Source organism: Saccoglossus kowalevskii, chromosome 14 (genome assembly GCF_978046115.1).
Source record: "Saccoglossus kowalevskii chromosome 14, keSacKowa6.1, whole genome shotgun sequence".
Lineage (NCBI taxonomy): Eukaryota > Metazoa > Hemichordata > Enteropneusta > Harrimaniidae > Saccoglossus > Saccoglossus kowalevskii.
In genome coordinates this window covers 34284588-34306854 of record NC_140654.1, presented here as the reverse complement: position 1 = coordinate 34306854, position 22267 = coordinate 34284588, and the positions used below count along the sequence as shown (strand labels likewise).

At 33.5% G+C, this 22267-nt stretch overlaps 1 protein-coding gene across 2 annotated transcripts in view; it reads right to left on the bottom strand.

Moving 5' to 3' along the window:
* Positions 1 to 9019: 9019 nt before the first annotated feature.
* LOC144350034 (WW domain-containing oxidoreductase-like) overlaps positions 9020 to 22267 on the bottom strand; it is a 147370-nt gene continuing 134122 nt past the window's right edge. For both annotated transcript variants that reach the window (XM_085508170.1, XM_085508171.1), the window contains exon 7: positions 9020 to 11152. In XM_085508170.1, coding sequence (XP_085364296.1) covers positions 11010 to 11152 — 143 coding nt within the window. In that variant the 3' untranslated portion in view covers positions 9020 to 11009. The remainder of the gene's footprint in view (positions 11153 to 22267) is intronic.

Sequence of the window (22267 nt, the reverse complement as noted above, 5' to 3'; positions counted from 1 at the left end):
TAAAAAGAAATAAAAGCGTAATATGTTACCCGCATCTTTATTCGCTTGTCAAATGACGGCCAAGTACCCTACACCAATCAGAAGTCATGTAATGGGGATATCTAGCTCTGACGTTAATCGCGATTGCTCATGTCTGTTAAGTCTAAAACGGAACAATTTTGCGGACGAGCTGGTCCGCGCAACGACAGTACTGCGTGACTACACATAGAAACAGAAACATTGTGTCTATGTCCATGTTACACAAACAGTTTTGATGGTATGGTTTTTTTTTTAAATTTGAACTTATTGTCAGTTTTGGTCAAAATTGATAATTTTGGACCTTTGTTAACTTGATTACATGAAAAGTTTTGATGCAATGTTTTTGAGAGTAATAGATCTTATAAAGCCACGTGAGATTTAGACCTGATTAAAATTTGGGCTTTGAAATATGTATTTTTGGGGTGTTTTTTTTTTTTTTTTCTTTGGTAATTTGTTGTAAAAATTGATATTTAGGACCTTTGTGAGCTTAAATACAGTGAATGTTTTGATGCAATGTATTTGAGAGTGATAGGTCTTATAAAGCCACGTGGGATTTAGACCTAATTAACATTTCGGCTTTAAAATATGTATTTTTGGTAGTTTTTTTTGGGGTCATTTTTTGTCAAAATTGATATTTAGGACCTTTGTGAGCTTAATTACAGTAAAAGTTTTGATGCAATGTATTTGAGTGATAGCTCTTATTGAGCAGAATGAGGTGTGCATCTGATTATAAATTGGGCTTTCAAACATGTATATTTGGGGAATATATTGTTAAAAACATTCTCTATTTTGGTTAACCTCAGATACAAATACATGTAGACTAGACATGTTATTCCCTGGGGACACATAATTAATTATATAACACTTGAGTAGGTCAGTTTCAAGTTTCTTATTCTGTAACATGACTTCTAGGGGATTTCTACTTAGTGAAGCTTGTCAGGTCACTGAAATAGTTTATTGCACTATCATATTCTTGTTTTGAAATTAATTGTGATGAATTGAAATATTATTGATTATTGATAATATTACTTGCCACCTCAGAATATAAATCAACTACGGCATGGCTAAAATAGTGTCCCTATGTTAACAACATTTCATCCTGCTTTAAAACAGAAAGAAACATGAAAAATGTTGTTTATGTAACAGTTATGAAAAATGTTCAAGAGATTTAAATAAATGATTGCATCATGATAAAGGTATATTGTACGTATTTTTTTTTGATCTACAAAGATGATATTACTAGTTTATTTGCAGGGCAAGATTTAGTCATAATAAGCTTCTCATTTACCAGTAGTCACGCAAATAAAATAGTCACATATCTGTCATCTTTGAGCCAATCATGAAACTCCTGTACATGAATCATGCCCTCAATGTGATGTATGTGCTAAAGATGACCAAACAAATTATATAGCTGAGTTATGACTCTGGATGCACAGAAAGTAAATTGTATATGCCTACTAATTTAAATTGGCGTCTAACAGAAACAACAGTATCAGCAGTACAACCTGTAGTGCTTTATTAGTAAGAAGATTTGTCCTGATAACATCTGTAATGCATGCAATAAATCATGGTATCTGAAATGCAAAGTTTCTAATTAGTATTAATTGCAAGCTAATAAATATAATAATTGAATGCTTATATAAAGTGAAGTGAAGAATATTTATGTAATAAAAAATGAAGTGAATTGATTTTTTTTATAAAATGTGAAGAGTGAAGCTGCAGAAATCCATAAAAAGTGAAGTGGGAATAAGCCTTATTAGTCCCCGTTCGGACGTAGTCCGAAAACGGGGACTTATGTTTTGCCCTGTGTGAGTCCGTGCGTCCGTGCGTCCGTGATCACCTGTATCTCGAACATGCATGAACCGATTAAGTTCAAACTTCACTCATACATCACACATTATATGGGACATATGCACATGCATTTTTTTCATGATCCGATTAACGATAGTCGAATAGCGGCCATTTTAAGGCCGAAAATGCATCAAAATCGCACATTTTCACCATTCCGGACCCGGATCTCAGTTATGCATGGACAGATTTTGTTCAAATTTGGTACATACATTAAACATAATAGGACCTTGATGCACGTCATTTTTTTTCCGGATCAAGTTCGAAATGGCCGACTGGCGGCCATTTTGTTTTAAAGAATTCAGTTTTGGATCCGTATCCGAGACATGTCTGGATTGATCAAGTTCAAACTCCAAACACACATGGTACATCATGTCACAAATAGATATGTGCATTTGTTTCATGATCCGCTTAACAATAGCTGAATGATGGCCATTTTAAGGCCGAAAATGCATCAAAATCACGTATTTTCACAATTCCGGAACCGGATCTCAGTCATGCATGGATGGATTTTGTTCAGATTTAGTGCATATATTAAACATAATATAAGCTTGATGCATACCAATCTTTCTTCGGTTCAAGTTCAAAATGGCCAACTGGCGGCCATTTTGTTTTAAAGAATTTAGTTTTCGATCCATATCTCGAACATGCCTGGACAGATCAAGTTCAAACTTCACGTACACATCATACATTATATCATACATATGCCTGTGCATTTGGGCCAGTCCTTTTAAGGTAAAAAATTTACAAAAATTGCACATTTTCACCATACCGGAACTGAATCTTAGTCATGCATGGGCAAATTTAGTTTAAATTTTTTTTTGGATTGTGTTGAAAATGGCTGACTGGTGGCTATTTTGTTTTACTGAATGCAGTTCAACATCCATATTGTTGCTGCTTTGAATGTATATATCACTCAAATATGAACGGAACGGGGACGTGTCATTGACAATAACTTGTTGTTTTTTACCACAGTCACTTGGGGCTGAAAATCAATAAATACTAATTTTAAAAAAAAAATCATCCGCTATACGTATATAAATAAACAAGTTGTGAAACATGGCACCTAGTAAATCGACACCCTGTCGGTTTCAAATTTCAATTTCTTACCTTAAAATGCAAAACAAAAATTTTAGAGGAGATTAGGTGTTACGTTAATAACCATTGTTTATAATCGCTAACTTGGTTTTATTCAAAACTGCACAAATCCTGCGTTTTCTGATGATATCCGACGATTTCATGAACGAAAATGGTCAGCAGCCAGAATCAAGGGGGATTCGCACAGAGTTCTGGGATGATTTTTTAAAAAATTAGTATTTATTGATTTTCAGCCCCCAAGTGACTGTGTTTTTTACCCATGTGGAGGCCCAAAGCATGTTGTTTTGGCTTCAAAATATTTGGTAGCAGCTTGCAAATCAATAACTGGGGCCAGCAATTTTGCAATGTCACGCCGAAGACTTCCAATTTTTTACAAGGCAAAAACAGACGTGCAGTTTCAGACTACGTCCAACAGGAACATATAAAGTTAATTTTGTACTCACCATTCTGTTTTCTCCTGATTTCTCTATTGTAATGTACATTGCGGTTCATTGCTGCAAGACGGTTTCTTGCTCTATAAACTGGGAGGGTGAATACATGCTAACCATTTACTGGCATATTGTAATATCTGCTGTTGAGATGTTTCAAGCTCACCTATCTCCCTGTAAATGTAGTAAAAAAAAGTGATTTTCTAGTTTCATACTTTCATCAATACAATTTCTTTTTAATAACATATAGACCTGTTCAAAATATCTTGATTGTTAAACTCTCCTTGCATTCAAGTAGTAAGGTATCTTCTTCAAACACAATATGACGAAATGCATCAAGTGCCTTGGTCCCTCTCTGCAACCACTCTCCATCACCACTAGCTTCTTCTGTTGGCACTCATGTCTAGGTCCACTCATGTCCATTGACAGCTTGAAGTAATATACCCTGTAATGAAAACAATTATAAAACTGTCTGCAATTTCTGTCTTTATTTGGATGCATTTCCATTTCAGGAGAAGTCATTGAAACAAAGTATCACCATGCACATTAAACCATTACTGAACAGTCATTGTCGATGACATAGTCCCTGTTTGTATTACCGATAGGATGAGGATATCATCACATAGATAGGGCAGATCACAGTATAAGATGGGAGGATGGAGATTACAGAATGTGGTTGAAAGATTATAGCATGGGATGGGGAAGGTCATCTATGCATATAAATATATCTGTAAAATGTTGATAGTAATCACCTAATTAGAATGCAGCAAATCTTTTTAAACAGAAACAAGTGATGAGGTTATCCATGCTGTTTATCTAAATTGAATGATCTGACCCTTTTATTCATATTTTAATATTCATTTATTTTATTTATTTTTATCAGTCAAAACTATTGATAATTTGTTTATCATGAAAAAATGTTCCTAATCAACCTGGTCAGATTAGTGAAATACTGAAAATCATGACTGCATATTCCTCCTTATTTTATTTAGCCTTAATTAATACCAGCACTGTCCCTTTAATATAGTAAAATAAGCAAACAGTTCTAGTAGATATTTGTTATTAAATTCACTTCGCTAAAAAATAGACTCCAGAACAGTTGCTATACGATTTGAATTTGGACATGGCGCGTTGATTGGTCACATTCTCAATGAGTAATTTTATTCACGTCATCCATATTCATATTTGCATAAGTTGCCAGAAGTAAACTGAATGCATCCCTTTTGAATACCTACATTGGCTGATGAGTGTGATCACATGTTTGCATCATTTTCTCAAAACATTTAAGTTGTCTTGTGCAACCTCAGCAAGAGTGTGGTGACAAGTTTGGTCCACAGTAACTATGAAAATGAAACATCAAATACGAACAAAAATACAACAACAGCAAATAATAAATTACATGTAGGCAAATGTTCTTGAATCTATTTTGGGTAGTGAAGCAGAGAAAACAGACGAAGGCAGCTGGGTTATTGAATTCATTCAAAATGTTAAAACACTGATGTTATGAACAAAAATGGATGCCCTCAATTGATAACATCTCAAATACAAGAACATGGCATAAAAAATTGAAGACAATGCTGAGAAAAGAAAAAAAATTAATTCAAAGAAAAAAACAAATAAAAATTATAGAATTTTTCATTAAAAAAAAAACAAATTTAAATAAAGGAGAAAAAAAACAAGTTTCTAGCATGGGATTTGTTGGATCTATCAATGTACTTCTTGCAAACGTCTCAATACTCTACACTATGAGATCCCCCTAAAATAGCTGCCATTCAGTCATCTTCAATTGGATCTATCATAATTGTCCGATACTAGTATAATGTATGTATGAAGTTCGGTCTAAGCATGTTGGAGATATGGATTGATACAGACCCACATATACACAGACACACAGATGGACTGCCCTTGTGTTGGTAATTATTGGATATGCAACCTAATGATTTGAAAACTGATTGATTAGTAAAACTATGTAAATTAGCTAATTAACATGCACAGATTGGTACTAAAATCTAATAAAGCCACGTGATCATGATATAGCTGCTGTGCTTCATGTTTCATGCCAATCCATCATGCGACTCGAAAGATAGTGGTTAAACTAGATGATAGACAGACAGACAGACAGACAGACAGACAGACAGACAGACATTTACATACTGGACTTACCTACTTTGATAATTTCCTTGGTAAGAATCTTAGCAGTATGTCATATGTCTAAGGAATGCTTCATTTCTGAATATATATTGTCTGCAAAAAATAAATGAAGATTATTGTATTTTCATTATAACTGAGACAGCTTGTTCCAGTGATGTGATGAGGCCATCATTCAAACCATTCATTCGGTATTGACTAGCTTGCTTCGAATCTGGACAGAATTTAAACTGCATCTGCAAGCCATCTAAAACTGACCCCACCAACCCATGTAAAAGCACACGGATAGGTGCATAAATAATATAAACAATACCCATGATGGTAGACAATACAAATAATATTTAGATCAACAATCAGTTACTTGACAATATAAAAAGCAAAAACAGAATACATGCTTTAAACTTCAAAAACGTGTCAGTCTACGATTGGCTTGGGCAGTCGCTCAATAGACAACTACCGGTACTGTCCTTTCAGTGCCACATATTGTGGTGACTGGCTGACGACTGACTGTTGCCACTGAATTGTCACCAGTAACGATAAATGTAAACAACGAATTATTAAAGTGAATGTGAAATATCAATGAGTGATGGTCTGCCGCTATCGAGAGCCCGAGTCCTTGAATACGACGTGACAAAATTGAATTCATAATGCAAAAACATAACAAATGTATTTCCGCGTATGAATTTCAATTTATTAAAGAACGCTTAAAACTCCTCGGAAGGAATTAAAATGGTTACCGTAAACATAGCAAAGAAAACATGCACTCACTAACAAAACTCACAATAATATACGAACCATAATTAGAAACAAAATATTATAAAATCAGTCAACTTACTGATCCATAAAAAAATCTACCACTACCCCACATTGGTTTGCAAATTCACTTCTGACCTATCGTGGACCATCGCTCTATGTCGTCAAAATAATTATTTTCCTGGCATTTCTTCTTGCGATGGTGCGTTTTAACGGAGTTTGTAACGAAAGGTCATCATTCACCTTTTTGCAGCGCGGTCATGTTTGCTCCGAATGTGGTACCTAACGCATGCACGTTATCAATCTATGACCCTACAATTTCTGTGTTTATATTGATTTTGCCAGTGTCAAACCGAAGGAGCGTGTTTTGTTATTTCACTGAACGAATATTATTTAATGCGTTAAGAGGGTTATGCTTTTAGATTCTGATAAATCACATTACAATCTCTTCTATAGCATGTAGTATCAAATGACCGTGAGAAAAATAAATTTCTCGTCCATATTACATCTTTAATCACGAAGAGTTACAAACAAATTGATTTATAATTATTTTGTGAAATGCCAAGAATGATGCTATTGAAAATTACATGTACTACAATACGGGTTTTGATTACAAGCAGATTTGTTTCAAGCCATGTGATTCCTCAACAAATCTAAATACAGGCAACAATTATTTAGCATGAGCATGGTAGTTGTATGACAATAGTAAGTAGTAAACAGTAATACTCACCGTGTCCTGCTGTCCTCCCAGTTGCTCCTACGGTTGTAGAAGCAGCAGCGTCGTCTACTCGTCGGTCCATCGTAGTAATTGTCAGTAATTGTATGTCAAATTTGTGATTGTAGACCAAATAAGTAATCGTTTTCAATGTAACAGTAAACCAAATCAATAATCGTATTTGCAGTAATCGTATTCTCAATAATCGTATGCCTTGTAAAAGTGGAAAAAATATACATTGAATATTATGTAATACATGATAAATAAAAAAGTACAATATGGAATAGATGGGAACTGAGTACCAAGACTAAATATTGTGCGACCAGATTACATTTTGGAATATAAGTGGAAAACATAATATCATATTAGAATTGTGTATACTTTACGCATAGATTACATGCAGACATTACATGTAATTTTTTGCTGGTTTTTATTCAATTGCCATTATTTACATCCAGAGCGCAAGAAAATAATATAATAAAATTTGTCATTACATGAATTTGTTGAGTTTCACGTCAAATAAATTCCCAATTAACAGTTCCTATATTAATGACAGTTGTCTTCCATCAAGTTTGTATTACAAAATCGACATAACTCTTCTTTTGTCGGTCGTTAGTCTTTGTGATGGTGTTTTAATAATTTCTGATACATTTTGTGTCATTACATTTGGTATTTTCAGGTATGAGGATTTTTTTATCGACACAGAAGAGCTATGTCTCCTCCCATAGACTTGCGTAACACAAACATGCGACGCCAAATGGCATCACAAAAAAAAGTCGATAAAACTACACCATTTAAAGATAGCACGCAACAGAAACCACAGGGAGCCCAGGAACTATAATCAACTGTAATACGCAGTCTCTATGAGAGGGGGGGGGGGGTTATCGGCTGGTATCTAGTGTAAGAAATAGACAAGGGATGAAGGCTCCAGCCAGCTCACATTTTTTAAACTCGAAAAAACAGACGAAAAGAATGAAAAATAAAATCTAAAAAAATACCAGGTTGAAGAATATTAGTTGCTCCTTCGAATTTCGCCAAAGCCTTACCTACATTTTACCGATATCTGCAGAATAAATCAAAAAAACTACACAAATTTACTCCATTTAGGAATTCCTAACGGTTAGTCCGAATGCATGACACATTTGGAGGCATGGCCTGTTCAGCATTTGTCAACAACCAATCACAAGACTGGTTACGAACCAGTTGAGCAAGGCTAACCGAGTCGTGACCTTGATGTGGTTCGTAACCAGTCTATTCCTAAATTAGGGTACAATGATTTAGTATTGAGGATCACAACCGTTTTATATTGTAAATATCGCCACCAAGTGACAAATATCGACGCCTACTTTGATTAAGATTGCGTTTGATAGTTACATGTATTACGTTTGAATGTGTGCATACCTTTAAAACGTTTTTTTCTACATTATCGCATCTTGGATCCTCATGTTGTAACGTTCCAGCAAATTGCCTCCACATAGAATACGAAACATTGTTAGTGCACAATGCATTGTATTTAATTTCAATAATTCTCTATCAAATTTGTCTTTGTCTTTTTTTGTTTAAAATTACCAAAACATGCATGAAATAGTTTCTATAGTTATTTCTATTTTTGTTCAGGTTATTTGACCATCATGACTCAAATGAGAAAAGTTATGAACTACTTCTATGCTGTGTAGGTCCGTGATACGAGGATGACCTACAATGTACACTTTTATAGAACAATAATTTCAAAAATCCATAAAACTTTTACATACTACAGCATTGCAGTTATGTTGTGTTTTTCGCACAATGAAACCGACGTTTAATAAGCGAGGTGTATTATTGTTGAACTCCGTTCATGAAGTAGTGATTAGTACAATACTACTTTAGATATAACATCAACCATATTAAACTATAACACCCTTATTTTTTTCAGATGATATATATACAGGTTACACAAATTAAAAAACACAAACTACAGATTGACAATAACTTCCCACACAATACTACTTTAGATATAACATCAACCATATTAAACTATAACACCCTTATTTTAATCAGATTGTATATACACAGGTTTCACAAATTAAAAAACACATGCTACAGATTGACAATATCTTCCCACACAATACTACTTTAGATATAACATCAATCATATTAAACTATAACACCCTTATTTTAATCAGATTGTATATACACAGGTTACACAAATTAAAAAACACATGCTACAGATTGACAATATCTTCCCACACAATACTACTTTAGATATAACATCAACCATATTAAACTATAACACCCTTATTTTAATCAGATTGTATATATACAGGTTACACAAATTAAAAAACACATACTACAGATTGACAATAACTTCCCACACAATACTACTTTAGATATAACATCAACCATATTAAAATATAACACCCTTATTTTAATCAGATTGTATATATACAGGTTATACAAAGTAAAAAACACATACTACAGATTGACAATAACTTCCCACACAATACTACTTTAGATATAACGCAAATATATCTGACAGAAAGTGTGTGTTTTTTATACGAAAAACCATTGGAGACTAACATTTAATGTTAACATGTAAGTTATACATTTATAATAAAGAAATGTCTTTAGTAAAGCCAGAAATAAAGAAAAATTAAAATATCTTCTTTATATAAGTACCGATAGCAAAATATACATGTACGTATAACAATGACAGTTTTTACATCAGAGGTCGATTTGAAAACACAAAGATTAGCTTCTTAAAGTGAGATCATCTTGTACCAGAAACCATAAATTTGTATTCACAAAAATACTGCAAACAATCATACTTTATCAAATTTAATATCATTTGTTATTTCCATTTTCCTTCTTTATTTTAAATTTGTCTTGAATTTCATTCTCATATCAGGAAATGAATGCACTAACAATTTTTTACCGGTGTTATATCATCAAATTTTGCTCTGAAAACATCAAGAACTATTAAAACTGTATATCCAATGTCTACCCACAGAATATTAACATCAGGAAAATGATGTCATGGTGATATGCACTGACCTGTAATACTGAATTAATGATGTCATGGTGATATGCACTGACCTGTAATACTGAATTGAAATTTCTAAATCTACATGTCATATAAATGGTGACTAAAAGAGTTCAAATTGCAAATATGTACTTATTTCAAAAAGATTAAATTACATCACAATTATCACAACACACCCATTTCCTATCACAATATTCAGAAATTTTAATGGCAGTTGAATCCAACCAGACAATCAAGTGTAGCACATATCATGTCATCAGAAAATGTTATTCAATCAGCCAATAGAAACCTTCTATTTCAGTTTCAATTGTGAAATTTATAAATAATCATCAAAATAAATGAACTGGGTTAGTTGTGTTGATTGGGGTGTTTGTAAATAATTATTATTATTATTATAATTTATAGTGTTAGAAAATTGATATCCAACATAAAAATGAAAATATTGTAATGACCTAGCAACCAAGTAATTGACATTTTGCAGTAATATACTAGCAAAAATAACTTTGCAAAAAAGATAAAAAAATACCTCACAGCTTATTGAATATGAATACTTTGCAGAAACATTACAAGAAGTGAAAATATTTATTTTTATTATAATTTCCATGGCAACGACTCAGGTAGGTTCTAATTAGCTGCAAAGTTTTTCTTTCTTGTGTTTTTTTGAACTAGTACCGATGATGTTGAAGAATACATACAATGTTTGTAGTACATAAATAATTAAGAATAGAAGAATATACGTGTATCAGATTTCATGCTGACATTTGCTTTACACTATCACCTTTATTTTAATAGCAGTAGTTATCACAACTAATTTTTATTGCTATTAACTGATACAAAAATTAAATTTCCCTGGCTACAATATTATTGCTTCATTTCTAGTGCTACTGATATTTTCAAAACTATGAGGCAAACCTATAAACATAATTGTGCCTTTTTTGGGTTCACCAAAGTTGCTTGAAATAAATACTTCCTGTTATTGTTACTGTTTTGTGATTTTAAAATTGTCTTCAAGTTTCACCAGTTCCTCACTGACATCCCAAAGTCTGGAGGCAACCGTCTCATCATAAGATTCTTGGGAGCTTTGTCTCTCAATACCAAATTGAAAAAACTTGCCACTTACACCTGTAACAACAAACAGCAAACAAGATTTTATCTGCATAAACAAAGATGTGATGAACTGATTGATTTATAGTAAACAAAGGACAACTCATTGCACTCCATTAACAGAGCAAGAATGTGGATGTACGAAATAATGGGTTAGAAACAGCCAATCAAATTATTTAAGCGAAAAGTTCCAAACGAGACCTATTATATAAAAAAATTATGAATCACCCCCAGGTGTGAGACGCACACTATCGCGTCTAGACGTATCCCAGAATTCAATACGTCGTTGATTGTGATTCATTATTGTTGTTGTATCACCACCATCAGAATAAACAAATCTAGTCAAATATGACCTTATATGGTCAAGTGACTATTACATAATCTAGCAAATAGTAGACAATTTAGGTTATAGTCTAGATAACTGTAATCCTTACCATTGAGACAAGAATCAGTAGCTAGCTTATAGTATACAAGTTAGGATATAGTCTAGATAACTGTAATACTTACCATTGAGACTAGAATCAGTAGCTAGCTTATAGTAGACAAGTTAGGATATAGTCTAGATAACTGTAATCCTTACCATTGAGACTAGAATCAGTAGCTAGCTTATAGTATACAAGTAGGATATAGTCTAGATAACTGTAATCCTTACCATTGAGACTAGAATCAGTAGCCAGCTAATAGTAGACAAGTTAGGATATAGTCTAGATCACTGTAATCCTTACCATTGAGACTAGAATCAGTAGCCAGCTAATAGTAGACAAGTTAGGATATAGTATAGATAACTGTAATCCTTACCATTGAGACTAGAATCAGTAGCTAGCTTATAGTATACAAGTTAGGATATAGTCTAGATAACTGTAATCCTGCCATTGAGACTAGAATCAGTAGCTAGCTTATAGTATACAAGTTAGGATATAGTCTAGATAACTGTAATCCTTACCATTGAGACTAGAATCAGTAGCTAGCTTATAGTATACAAGTAGGATATAGTCTAGATAACTGTAATCCTTACCATTGAGACTAGAATCAGTAGCTAACTTATAGTATACAAGTAGGATATAGTCTAGATAACTGTAATCCTTACCATTGAGACTAGAATCAGTAGCTAACTTATAGTATACAAGTAGGATATAGTCTAGATAACTGTAATCCTTACCATTTAGACTAGAATCAGTAACTAGCTTATAGTATACAAGTTAGGATATAGTCTAGATAACTGTAATCCTTACCATTGAGACTAGAATCAGTAGCTAACTTATAGTATACAAGTAGGATATAGTCTAGATAACTGTAATCCTTACCATTGAGACTAGAATCAGTAGCTAGCTTATAGTATACAAGTTAGGATATAGTCTAGATAACTGTAATCCTTACCATTGAGACTAGAATCAGTAGCTAGCTTATAGTAGACAAGTTAGGATATAGTCTAGATAACTGTAATACTTACCATTGAGACTAGAATCAGTAGCTAACTTATAGTATACAAGTAGGACATAGTCTAGATAACTGTAATCCTTACCATTTAGACTAGAATCAGTAGCTAGCTTATAGTATACAAGTTAGGATATAGTCTAGATAACTGTAATCCTTACCATTGAGACTAGAATCAGTAGCTAGCTTATAGTAGACAAGTTAGGATATAGTCTAGATAACTGTAATCCTTACCAATGAGACTAGAATCAGTAGCTAACTTATAGTATACAAGTAGGACATAGTCTAGATAACTGTAATCCTTACCATTTAGACTAGAATCAGTAGCTAGCTTATAATATACAAGTAGGATATAGTATAGATAACTGTAATCCTTACCATTGAGACTAGAATCAGTAGCTAGCTGATAGTAGACAAGTTAGGATATAGTCTAGATAACTGTAATCCTTACCATTGAGACTAGAATCAGTAGCCAGCTAATAGTATACAAGTTAGGATATAGTGTAGACAACTGTAATCCTTAACATTTAGACTAGAATCAGTAGCTAGCTGATAGTAGACAAGTTAGGATATAGTCTAGATAACTGTAATCCTTACCATTGAGACTAGAATCAGTAGCTAGCTTATAGTATACAAGTTAGGATATAGTCTAGATAACTGTAATCCTTACCATTGAGACTAGAATCAGTAGCTAGCTGATAGTAGACAAGTTAGGATATAGTGTAGACAACTGTAATCCTTACCATTTAGACTAGAATCAGTAGCTAGCTGATAGTAGACAAGTTAGGATATAGTCTAGATAACTGTAATCCTTACCATTGAGACTAGAATCAGTAGCTAGCTTATAGTATACAAGTTAGGATATAGTCTAGACAACTGTAATCCTTACCATTTAGACTAGAATCAGTAGCTAGCTTATAGTGGACAAGTTAGGATATAGTCTAGATAACTGTAATCCTTACCATTGAGACTAGAAACAGTAGCTAGCTAATAGTATACAAGTAGGATATAGTATAGATAATTGTAATCCTTACCACTGAAACTAGAATCAGTAGCTAGCTTATAGTAGACAAGTTAGGATATAGTCTAGATAACTGTAATCCTTACCATTGAGACTAGAATCAGTAGCTAGCTGATAGTAGACAAGTTAGGATATAGTCTAGATAACTGTAATCCTTACCATTGAGACTAGAATCAGTAGCTAGCTAATAGTATACAAGTTAGGATATAGTGTAGACAACTGTAATCCTTACCATTTAGACTAGAATCAGTAGCTAGCTTATAGTGGACAAGTTAGGATATAGTCTAGATAACTGTAATCCTTACCATTGAGACTAGAATCAGTAGCTAGCTAATAGTATACAAGTAGGATATAGTATAGATAATTGTAATCCTTACCACTGAGACTAGAATCAGTAGCTAGCTTATAGTAGACAAGTTAGGATATAGTCTAGATAACTGTAATCCTTACCATTGAGACTAGAATCAGTAGCCAGCTAATAGTAGACAAGTTAGGATATAGTCTAGATCACTGTAATCCTTACCATTGAGACTAGGATCAGTAGCTAGCCAGTAGTAGACAAGTTAGGATATAGTCTAGATAACTGTAATCCTTACCATTGAGACTAGAATCAGTAGCTAGCTTATAGTATACAAGTTAGGATATAGTCTAGATAACTGTAATACTTACCATTGACACTAGAATCAGTAGCTAGCTTATAGTATACAAGTTAGGATATAGTCTAGATAACTGTAATCCTTACCATTGACACTAGAATCAGTAGCTAGCTTATAGTAGACAAGTAGAATATAGTCTAGATAACTGTGATCCTTACCATTGACACTAGAATCAGTAGCTAGCTTATAGTAGACAAGTTAGGATATAGTTCAGATACCTGTAATCCTTACCATTGACACTAGAATCAGTAGCTAGCTTATCGTAGACAAGTTAGGATATAGTATAGATAACTGTAATACTTACCATTGACACTAGAATCAGTAGCTAGCTAATAGTATACAAGTTAGGATATAGTCTAGATAACTGTAATCCTTACCATTGAGACTAGAATCAGTAGCTAGCTTATAGTATACAAGTAGGATATAGTATAGATAACTGTAATCCTTACCATTTAGACTAGAATCAGTAGCTAGCTTATAGTATACAAGTTAGGATATAATCTAGATCACTGTAATCCTTACCATTGAGACTAGAATCAGTAGCTAGCTTATAGTATGCAAGTAGGATATAGTATAGATAACTGTAATCCTTACCATTTAGACTAGAATCAGTAGCCAGCTAATAGTAGACAAGTTAGGATATAGTCTAGATCACTGTAATCCTTACCATTGAGACTAGAATCAGTAGCTAGCTTATAGTATACAAGTTAGGATATAGTCTAGATAACTGTAATCCTTACCACTGAGACTAGAATCAGTAGCCAGCTAATAGTAGACAAGTTAGGATATAGTCTAGATCACTGTAATCCTTACCATTGAGACTAGAATCAGTAGCTAGCTTATAGTATACAAGTTAGGATATAGTCTAGATAACTGTAATCCTTACCATTGAGACTAGAATCAGTAGCTAGCTTATAGTATACAAGTTAGGATATAGTCTAGATAACTGTAATCCTTACCATTGAGACTAGAATCAGTAGCTAGCTTATAGTATACAAGTAGGATATAGTCTAGATAACTGTAATCCTTACCATTTAGACTAGAATCAGTAGCTAGCTTATAGTAGACAAGTTAGGATATAGTCTAGATAACTATAATCCTTACCATTGAGACTAGAATCAGTAGCTAGCTTATAGTAGACAAGTTAGGATATAGTCTAGATAACTGTGATCCTTACCATTTAGACTAGAATCAGTAGCTAGCTGATAGTAGACAAGTTAGGATATAGTCTAGATAACTGTAATCCTTACCATTGAGACTAGAATCAGTAGCCAGCTAATAGTATACAAGTTAGGATATAGTGTAGACAACTGTAATCCTTACCATTTAGACTAGAATCAGTAGCTAGCTTATAGTGGACAAGTTAGGATATAGTCTAGATAACTGTAATCCTTACCATTGAGACTAGAATCAGTAGCTAGCTAATAGTATACAAGTAGGATATAGTATAGATAATTGTAATCCTTACCACTGAGACTAGAATCAGTAGCTAGCTTATAGTAGACAAGTTAGGATATAGTCTAGATAACTGTAATCCTTACCATTGAGACTAGAATCAGTAGCCAGCTAATAGTAGACAAGTTAGGATATAGTCTAGATCACTGTAATCCTTACCATTGAGACTAGGAGCAGTAGCTAGCCAGTAGTAGACAAGTTAGGATATAGTCTAGATAACTGTAATCCTTACCATTGAGACTAGAATCAGTAGCTAGCTTATAGTATACAAGTTAGGATATAGTATAGATAACTGTAATCCTTACCATTTAGACTAGAATCAGTAGCCAGCTAATAGTAGACAAGTTAGGATATAGTCTAGATCACTGTAATCCTTACCATTGAGACTAGAATCAGTAGCTAACTTATAGTATACAAGTAGGATATAGTCTAGATAACTGTAATCCTTACCATTGAGACTAGAATCAGTAGCTAGCTTATAGTATACAAGTAGGATATAGTCTAGATAACTGTAATCCTTACCATTGAGACTAGAATCAGTAGCTAACTTATAGTATACAAGTAGGATATAGTATAGATAACTGTAATCCTTACCATTTAGACTAGAATCAGTAGCTAGCTTATAGTATACAAGTTAGGATATAATCTAGATCACTGTAATCCTTACCATTGAGACTAGAATCAGTAGCTAGCTTATAGTATGCAAGTAGGATATAGTATAGATAACTGTAATCCTTACCATTTAGACTAGAATCAGTAGCCAGCTAATAGTAGACAAGTTAGGATATAGTCTAGATCACTGTAATCCTTACCATTGAGACTAGAATCAGTAGCTAGCTTATAGTATACAAGTTAGGATATAGTCTAGATAACTGTAATCCTTACCATTGAGACTAGAATCAGTAGCTAGCTTATAGTATACAAGTTAGGATATAGTCTAGATAACTGTAATCCTTACCATTTAGACTAGAATCAGTAGCCAGCTAATAGTAGACAAGTTAGGATATAGTCTAGATAACTGTAATCCTTACCATTGAGACTAGAATCAGTAGCTAGCTTATAGTATACAAGTAGGATATAGTCTAGATAACTGTAATCCTTACCATTTAGACTAGAATCAGTAGCTAGCTTATAGTAGACAAGTTAGGATATAGTCTAGATAACTATAATCCTTACCATTGAGACTAGAATCAGTAGCTAGCTTATAGTAGACAAGCTGGGATATAGTCTAGATAACTGTGATCCTTACCATTTAGACTAGAATCAGTAGCTAGCTTATAGTAGACAAGTTAGGATACAGTCTAGATAACTGTAATCCTTACCATTGAGACTAGAATCAGTAGCCAGCTAATAGTAGACAAGTAGGATATAGTCTAGATAACTGTGATCCTTACCATTGACACTAGAATCAGTAGCTAGCTTATAGTATACAAGTTAGGATATAGTCTAGATAACTGTAATCCTTACCATTGAGACTAGAATCAGTAGCCAGCTAATAGTAGTCAAGTAAGATATAGTCTAGATAACTGTGATCCTTACCATTGACACTAGAATCAGTAGCTAGCTAATAGTATACAAGTTAGGATATAGTCCAGATAACTGTAATCCTTACCATTGAGACTAGAATCAGTAGCTAGCTGATAGTAGACAAGTTAGGATATAGTCTAGATAACTGTAATCCTTACCATTGAGACTAGAATCAGTAGCCAGCTAATAGTATACAAGTTAGGATATAGTGTAGACAACTGTAATCCTTACCATTTAGACTAGAATCAGTAGCTAGCTTATAGTGGACAAGTTAGGATATAGTCTAGATAACTGTAATCCTTACCATTGAGACTAGAATCAGTAGCTAGCTAATAGTATACAAGTAGGATATAGTATAGATAATTGTAATCCTTACCACTGAGACTAGAATCAGTAGCTAGCTTATAGTAGACAAGTTAGGATATAGTCTAGATAACTGTAATCCTTACCATTGAGACTAGAATCAGTAGCCAGCTAATAGTAGACAAGTTAGGATATAGTCTAGATCACTGTAATCCTTACCATTGAGACTAGGATCAGTAGCTAGCCAGTAGTAGACAAGTTAGGATATAGTCTAGATAACTGTAATCCTTACCATTGAGACTAGAATCAGTAGCTAGCTTATAGTATACAAGTTAGGATATAGTCTAGATAACTGTAATACTTACCATTGACACTAGAATCAGTAGCTAGCTTATAGTATACAAGTTAGGATATAGTCTAGATAACTGTAATCCTTACCATTGACACTAGAATCAGTAGCTAGCTTATAGTAGACAAGTAGAATATAGTCTAGATAACTGTGATCCTTACCATTGACACTAGAATCAGTAGCTAGCTTATAGTAGACAAGTTAGGATATAGTTCAGATACCTGTAATCCTTACCATTGACACTAGAATCAGTAGCTAGCTTATCGTAGACAAGTTAGGATATAGTATAGATAACTGTAATACTTACCATTGAGACTAGAATCAGTAGCTAGCTTATAGTATACAAGTAGGATATAGTATAGATAACTGTAATCCTTACCATTTAGACTAGAATCAGTAGCTAGCTTATAGTATACAAGTTAGGATATAGTCTAGATAACTGTAATCCTTACCATTGAGACTAGAATCAGTAGCTAGCTTATAGTATACAAGTAGGATATAGTCTAGATAACTGTAATCCTTACCATTTAGACTAGAATCAGTAGCTAACTTATAGTATACAAGTTAGGATATAGTCTAGATAACTGTAATCCTTACCATTGAGACTAGAATCAGTAGCTAGCTGATAGTAGACAAGTAGGATATAGTCTAGATAACTGTAATCCTTACCATTGAGACTAGAATCAGTAGCTAGCTGATAGTAGACAAGTTAGGATATAGTCTAGATAACTGTAATCCTTACCATTGAGACTAGAATCAGTAGCTAGCTAATAGTATACAAGTTAGGATATAGTGTAGACAACTGTAATCCTTACCATTTAGACTAGAATCAGTAGCTAGCTGATAGTAGACAAGTTAGGATATAGTCTAGATAACTGTAATCCTTACCATTGAGACTAGAATCAGTAGCTAGCTTATAGTATACAAGTTAGGATATAGTCTAGATAACTGTAATCCTTACCATTGAGACTAGAATCAGTAGCTAGCTGATAGTAGACAAGTTAGGATATAGTGTAGACAACTGTAATCCTTACCATTTAGACTAGAAACAGTAGCTAGCTGATAGTAGACAAGTTAGGATATAGTCTAGATAACTGTAATCCTTACCATTGAGACTAGAATCAGTAGCTAGCTTATAGTATACAAGTAGGATATAGTCTAGATAACTGTAATCCTTACCATTGAGACTAGAATCAGTAGCTAACTTATAGTATACAAGTAGGATATAGTCTAGATAACTGTAATCCTTACCATTGAGACTAGAATCAGTAGCTAACTTATAGTATACAAGTTAGGATATAGTCTAGATAACTGTAATCCTTACCATTGAGACTAGAATCAGTAGCTAGCTGATAGTAGACAAGTAGGATATAGTCTAGATAACTGTAATCCTTACCATTGAGACTAGAATCAGTAGCTAGCTTATAGTATACAAGTTAGGATATAGTCTAGATAACTGTAATCTCTACCATTGAGACTAGAATCGGTATCTAGCTTATAGTATACAAGTTAGGATATAGTCTAGATAACTGTAATCCTTACCATTGAGACTAGAATCAGTAGCTAGCTTATAGTATACAAGTAGGATATAGTCTAGATAACTGTAATCCTTACCATTGAGACTAGAATCAGTAGCTAACTTATAGTATACAAGTAGGATATAGTCTAGATAACTGTAATCCTTACCATTGAGACTAGAATCAGTAGCTAACTTATAGTATACAAGTTAGGATATAGTCTAGATAACTGTAATCCTTACCATTGAGACTAGAATCAGTAGCTAGCTGATAGTAGACACGTAGGATATAGTCTAGATAACTGTAATCCTTACCATTGAGACTAGAATCAGTAGCTAGCTGATAGTAGACAAGTTAGGATATAGTCTAGATAACTGTAATCCTTACCATTGAAACTAGAATCAGTAGCTAGCTAATAGTATACAAGTTAGGATATAGTGTAGACAACTGTAATCCTTACCATTTAGACTAGAATCAGTAGCTAGCTGATAGTAGACAAGTTAGGATATAGTCTAGATAACTGTAATCCTTACCATTGAGACTAGAATCAGTAGCTAGCTTATAGTATACAAGTTAGGATATAGTCTAGATAACTGTAATCCTTACCATTGAGACTAGAATCAGTAGCTAGCTTATAGTATACAAGTAGGATATAGTATAGATAACTGTAATCCTTACCATTTAGACTAGAATCAGTAGCTAGCTTATAGTATACAAGTTAGGATATAGTCTAGATAACTGTAATCCTTACCATTGAGACTAGAATCAGTAGCTAGCTTATAGTATACAAGTAGGATATAGTCTAGATAACTGTAATCCTTACCATTTAGACTAGAATCAGTAGCTAGCTTATAGTAGACAAGTTAGGATATAGTCTAGATAACTATAATCCTTACCATTGAGACTAGAATCAGTAGCTAGCTTATAGTAGACAAGTTAGGATATAGTCTAGATAACTGTGATCCTTACCATTTAGACTAGAATCAGTAGCTAGCTTATAGTAGACAAGTTAGGATACAGTCTAGATAACTGTAATCCTTACCATTGAGACTAGAATCAGTAGCCAGCTAATAGTAGACAAGTAGGATATAGTCTAGATAACTGTGATCCTTACCATTGACACTAGAATCAGTAGCTAGCTTATAGTATACAAGTTAGGATATAGTCTAGATAACTGTAATCCTTACCATTGAGACTAGAATCAGTAGCCAGCTAATAGTAGACAAGTAAGATATAGTCTAGATAACTGTGATCCTTACCATTGACACTAGAATCAGTAGCTAGCTAATAGTATACAAGTTAGGATATAGTCCAGATAACTGTAATCCTTACCATTGAGACTAGAATCAGTAGCTAGCTGATAGTAGACAAGTTAGGATATAGTCTAGATAACTGTAATCCTTACCATTGAGACTAGAATCAGTAGCTAGCTAATAGTATACAAGTTAGGATATAGTGTAGACAACTGTAATCCTTACCATTTAGACTAGAATCAGTAGCTAGCTTATAGTGGACAAGTTAGGATATAGTCTAGATAACTGTAATCCTTACCATTGAGACTAGAATCAGTAGCTAGCTAATAGTATACAAGTAGGATATAGTATAGATAATTGTAATCCTTACCACTGAGACTAGAATCAGTAGCTAGCTTATAGTAGACAAGTTAGGATATAGTCTAGATAACTGTAATCCTTACCATTGAGACTAGAATCAGTAGCCAGCTAATAGTAGACAAGTTAGGATATAGTCTAGATCACTGTAATCCTTACCACTGAGACTAGGATCAGTAGCTAGCCAGTAGTAGACAAGTTAGGATATAGTCTAGATAACTGTAATCCTTACCATTGAGACTAGAATCAGTAGCTAGCTTATAGTATACAAGTTAGGATATAGTCTAGATAACTGTAATACTTACCATTGACACTAGAATCAGTAGCTAGCTTATAGTATACAAGTTAGGATATAGTCTAGATAACTGTAATCCTTACCATTGACACTAGAATCAGTAGCTAGCTTATAGTAGACAAGTAGAATATAGTCTAGATAACTGTGATCCTTACCATTGACACTAGAATCAGTAGCTAGCTTATAGTAGACAAGTTAGGATATAGTTCAGATACCTGTAATCCTTACCATTGACACTAGAATCAGTAGCTAGCTTATCGTAGACAAGTTAGGATATAGTATAGATAACTGTAATACTTACCATTGAGACTAGAATCAGTAGCTAGCTTATAGTATACAAGTAGGATATAGTATAGATAACTGTAATCCTTACCATTTAGACTAGAATCAGTAGCTAGCTTATAGTATACAAGTTAGGATATAGTCTAGATAACTGTAATCCTTACCATTGAGACTAGAATCAGTAGCTAGCTTATAGTATACAAGTAGGATATAGTCTAGATAACTGTAATCCTTACCATTGAGACTAGAATCAGTAGCTAGCTTATAGTATACAAGTTAGGATATAGTCTAGATAACTGTAATCCTTACCATTGAGACTAGAATCAGTAGCTAGCTTATAGTATACAAGTAGGATATAGTCTAGATAACTGTAATCCTTACCATTTAGACTAGAATCAGTAGCTAGCTTATAGTAGACAAGTTAGGATATAGTCTAGATAACTATAATCCTTACCATTGAGACTAGAATCAGTAGCTAGCTTATAGTAGACAAGTTAGGATATAGTCTAGATAACTGTGATCCTTACCATTTAGACTAGAATCAGTAGCTAGCTTATAGTAGACAAGTTAGGATACAGTCTAGATAACTGTAATCCTTACCATTGAGACTAGAATCAGTAGCCAGCTAATAGTAGACAAGTAGGATATAGTCTAGATAACTGTGATCCTTACCATTGACACTAG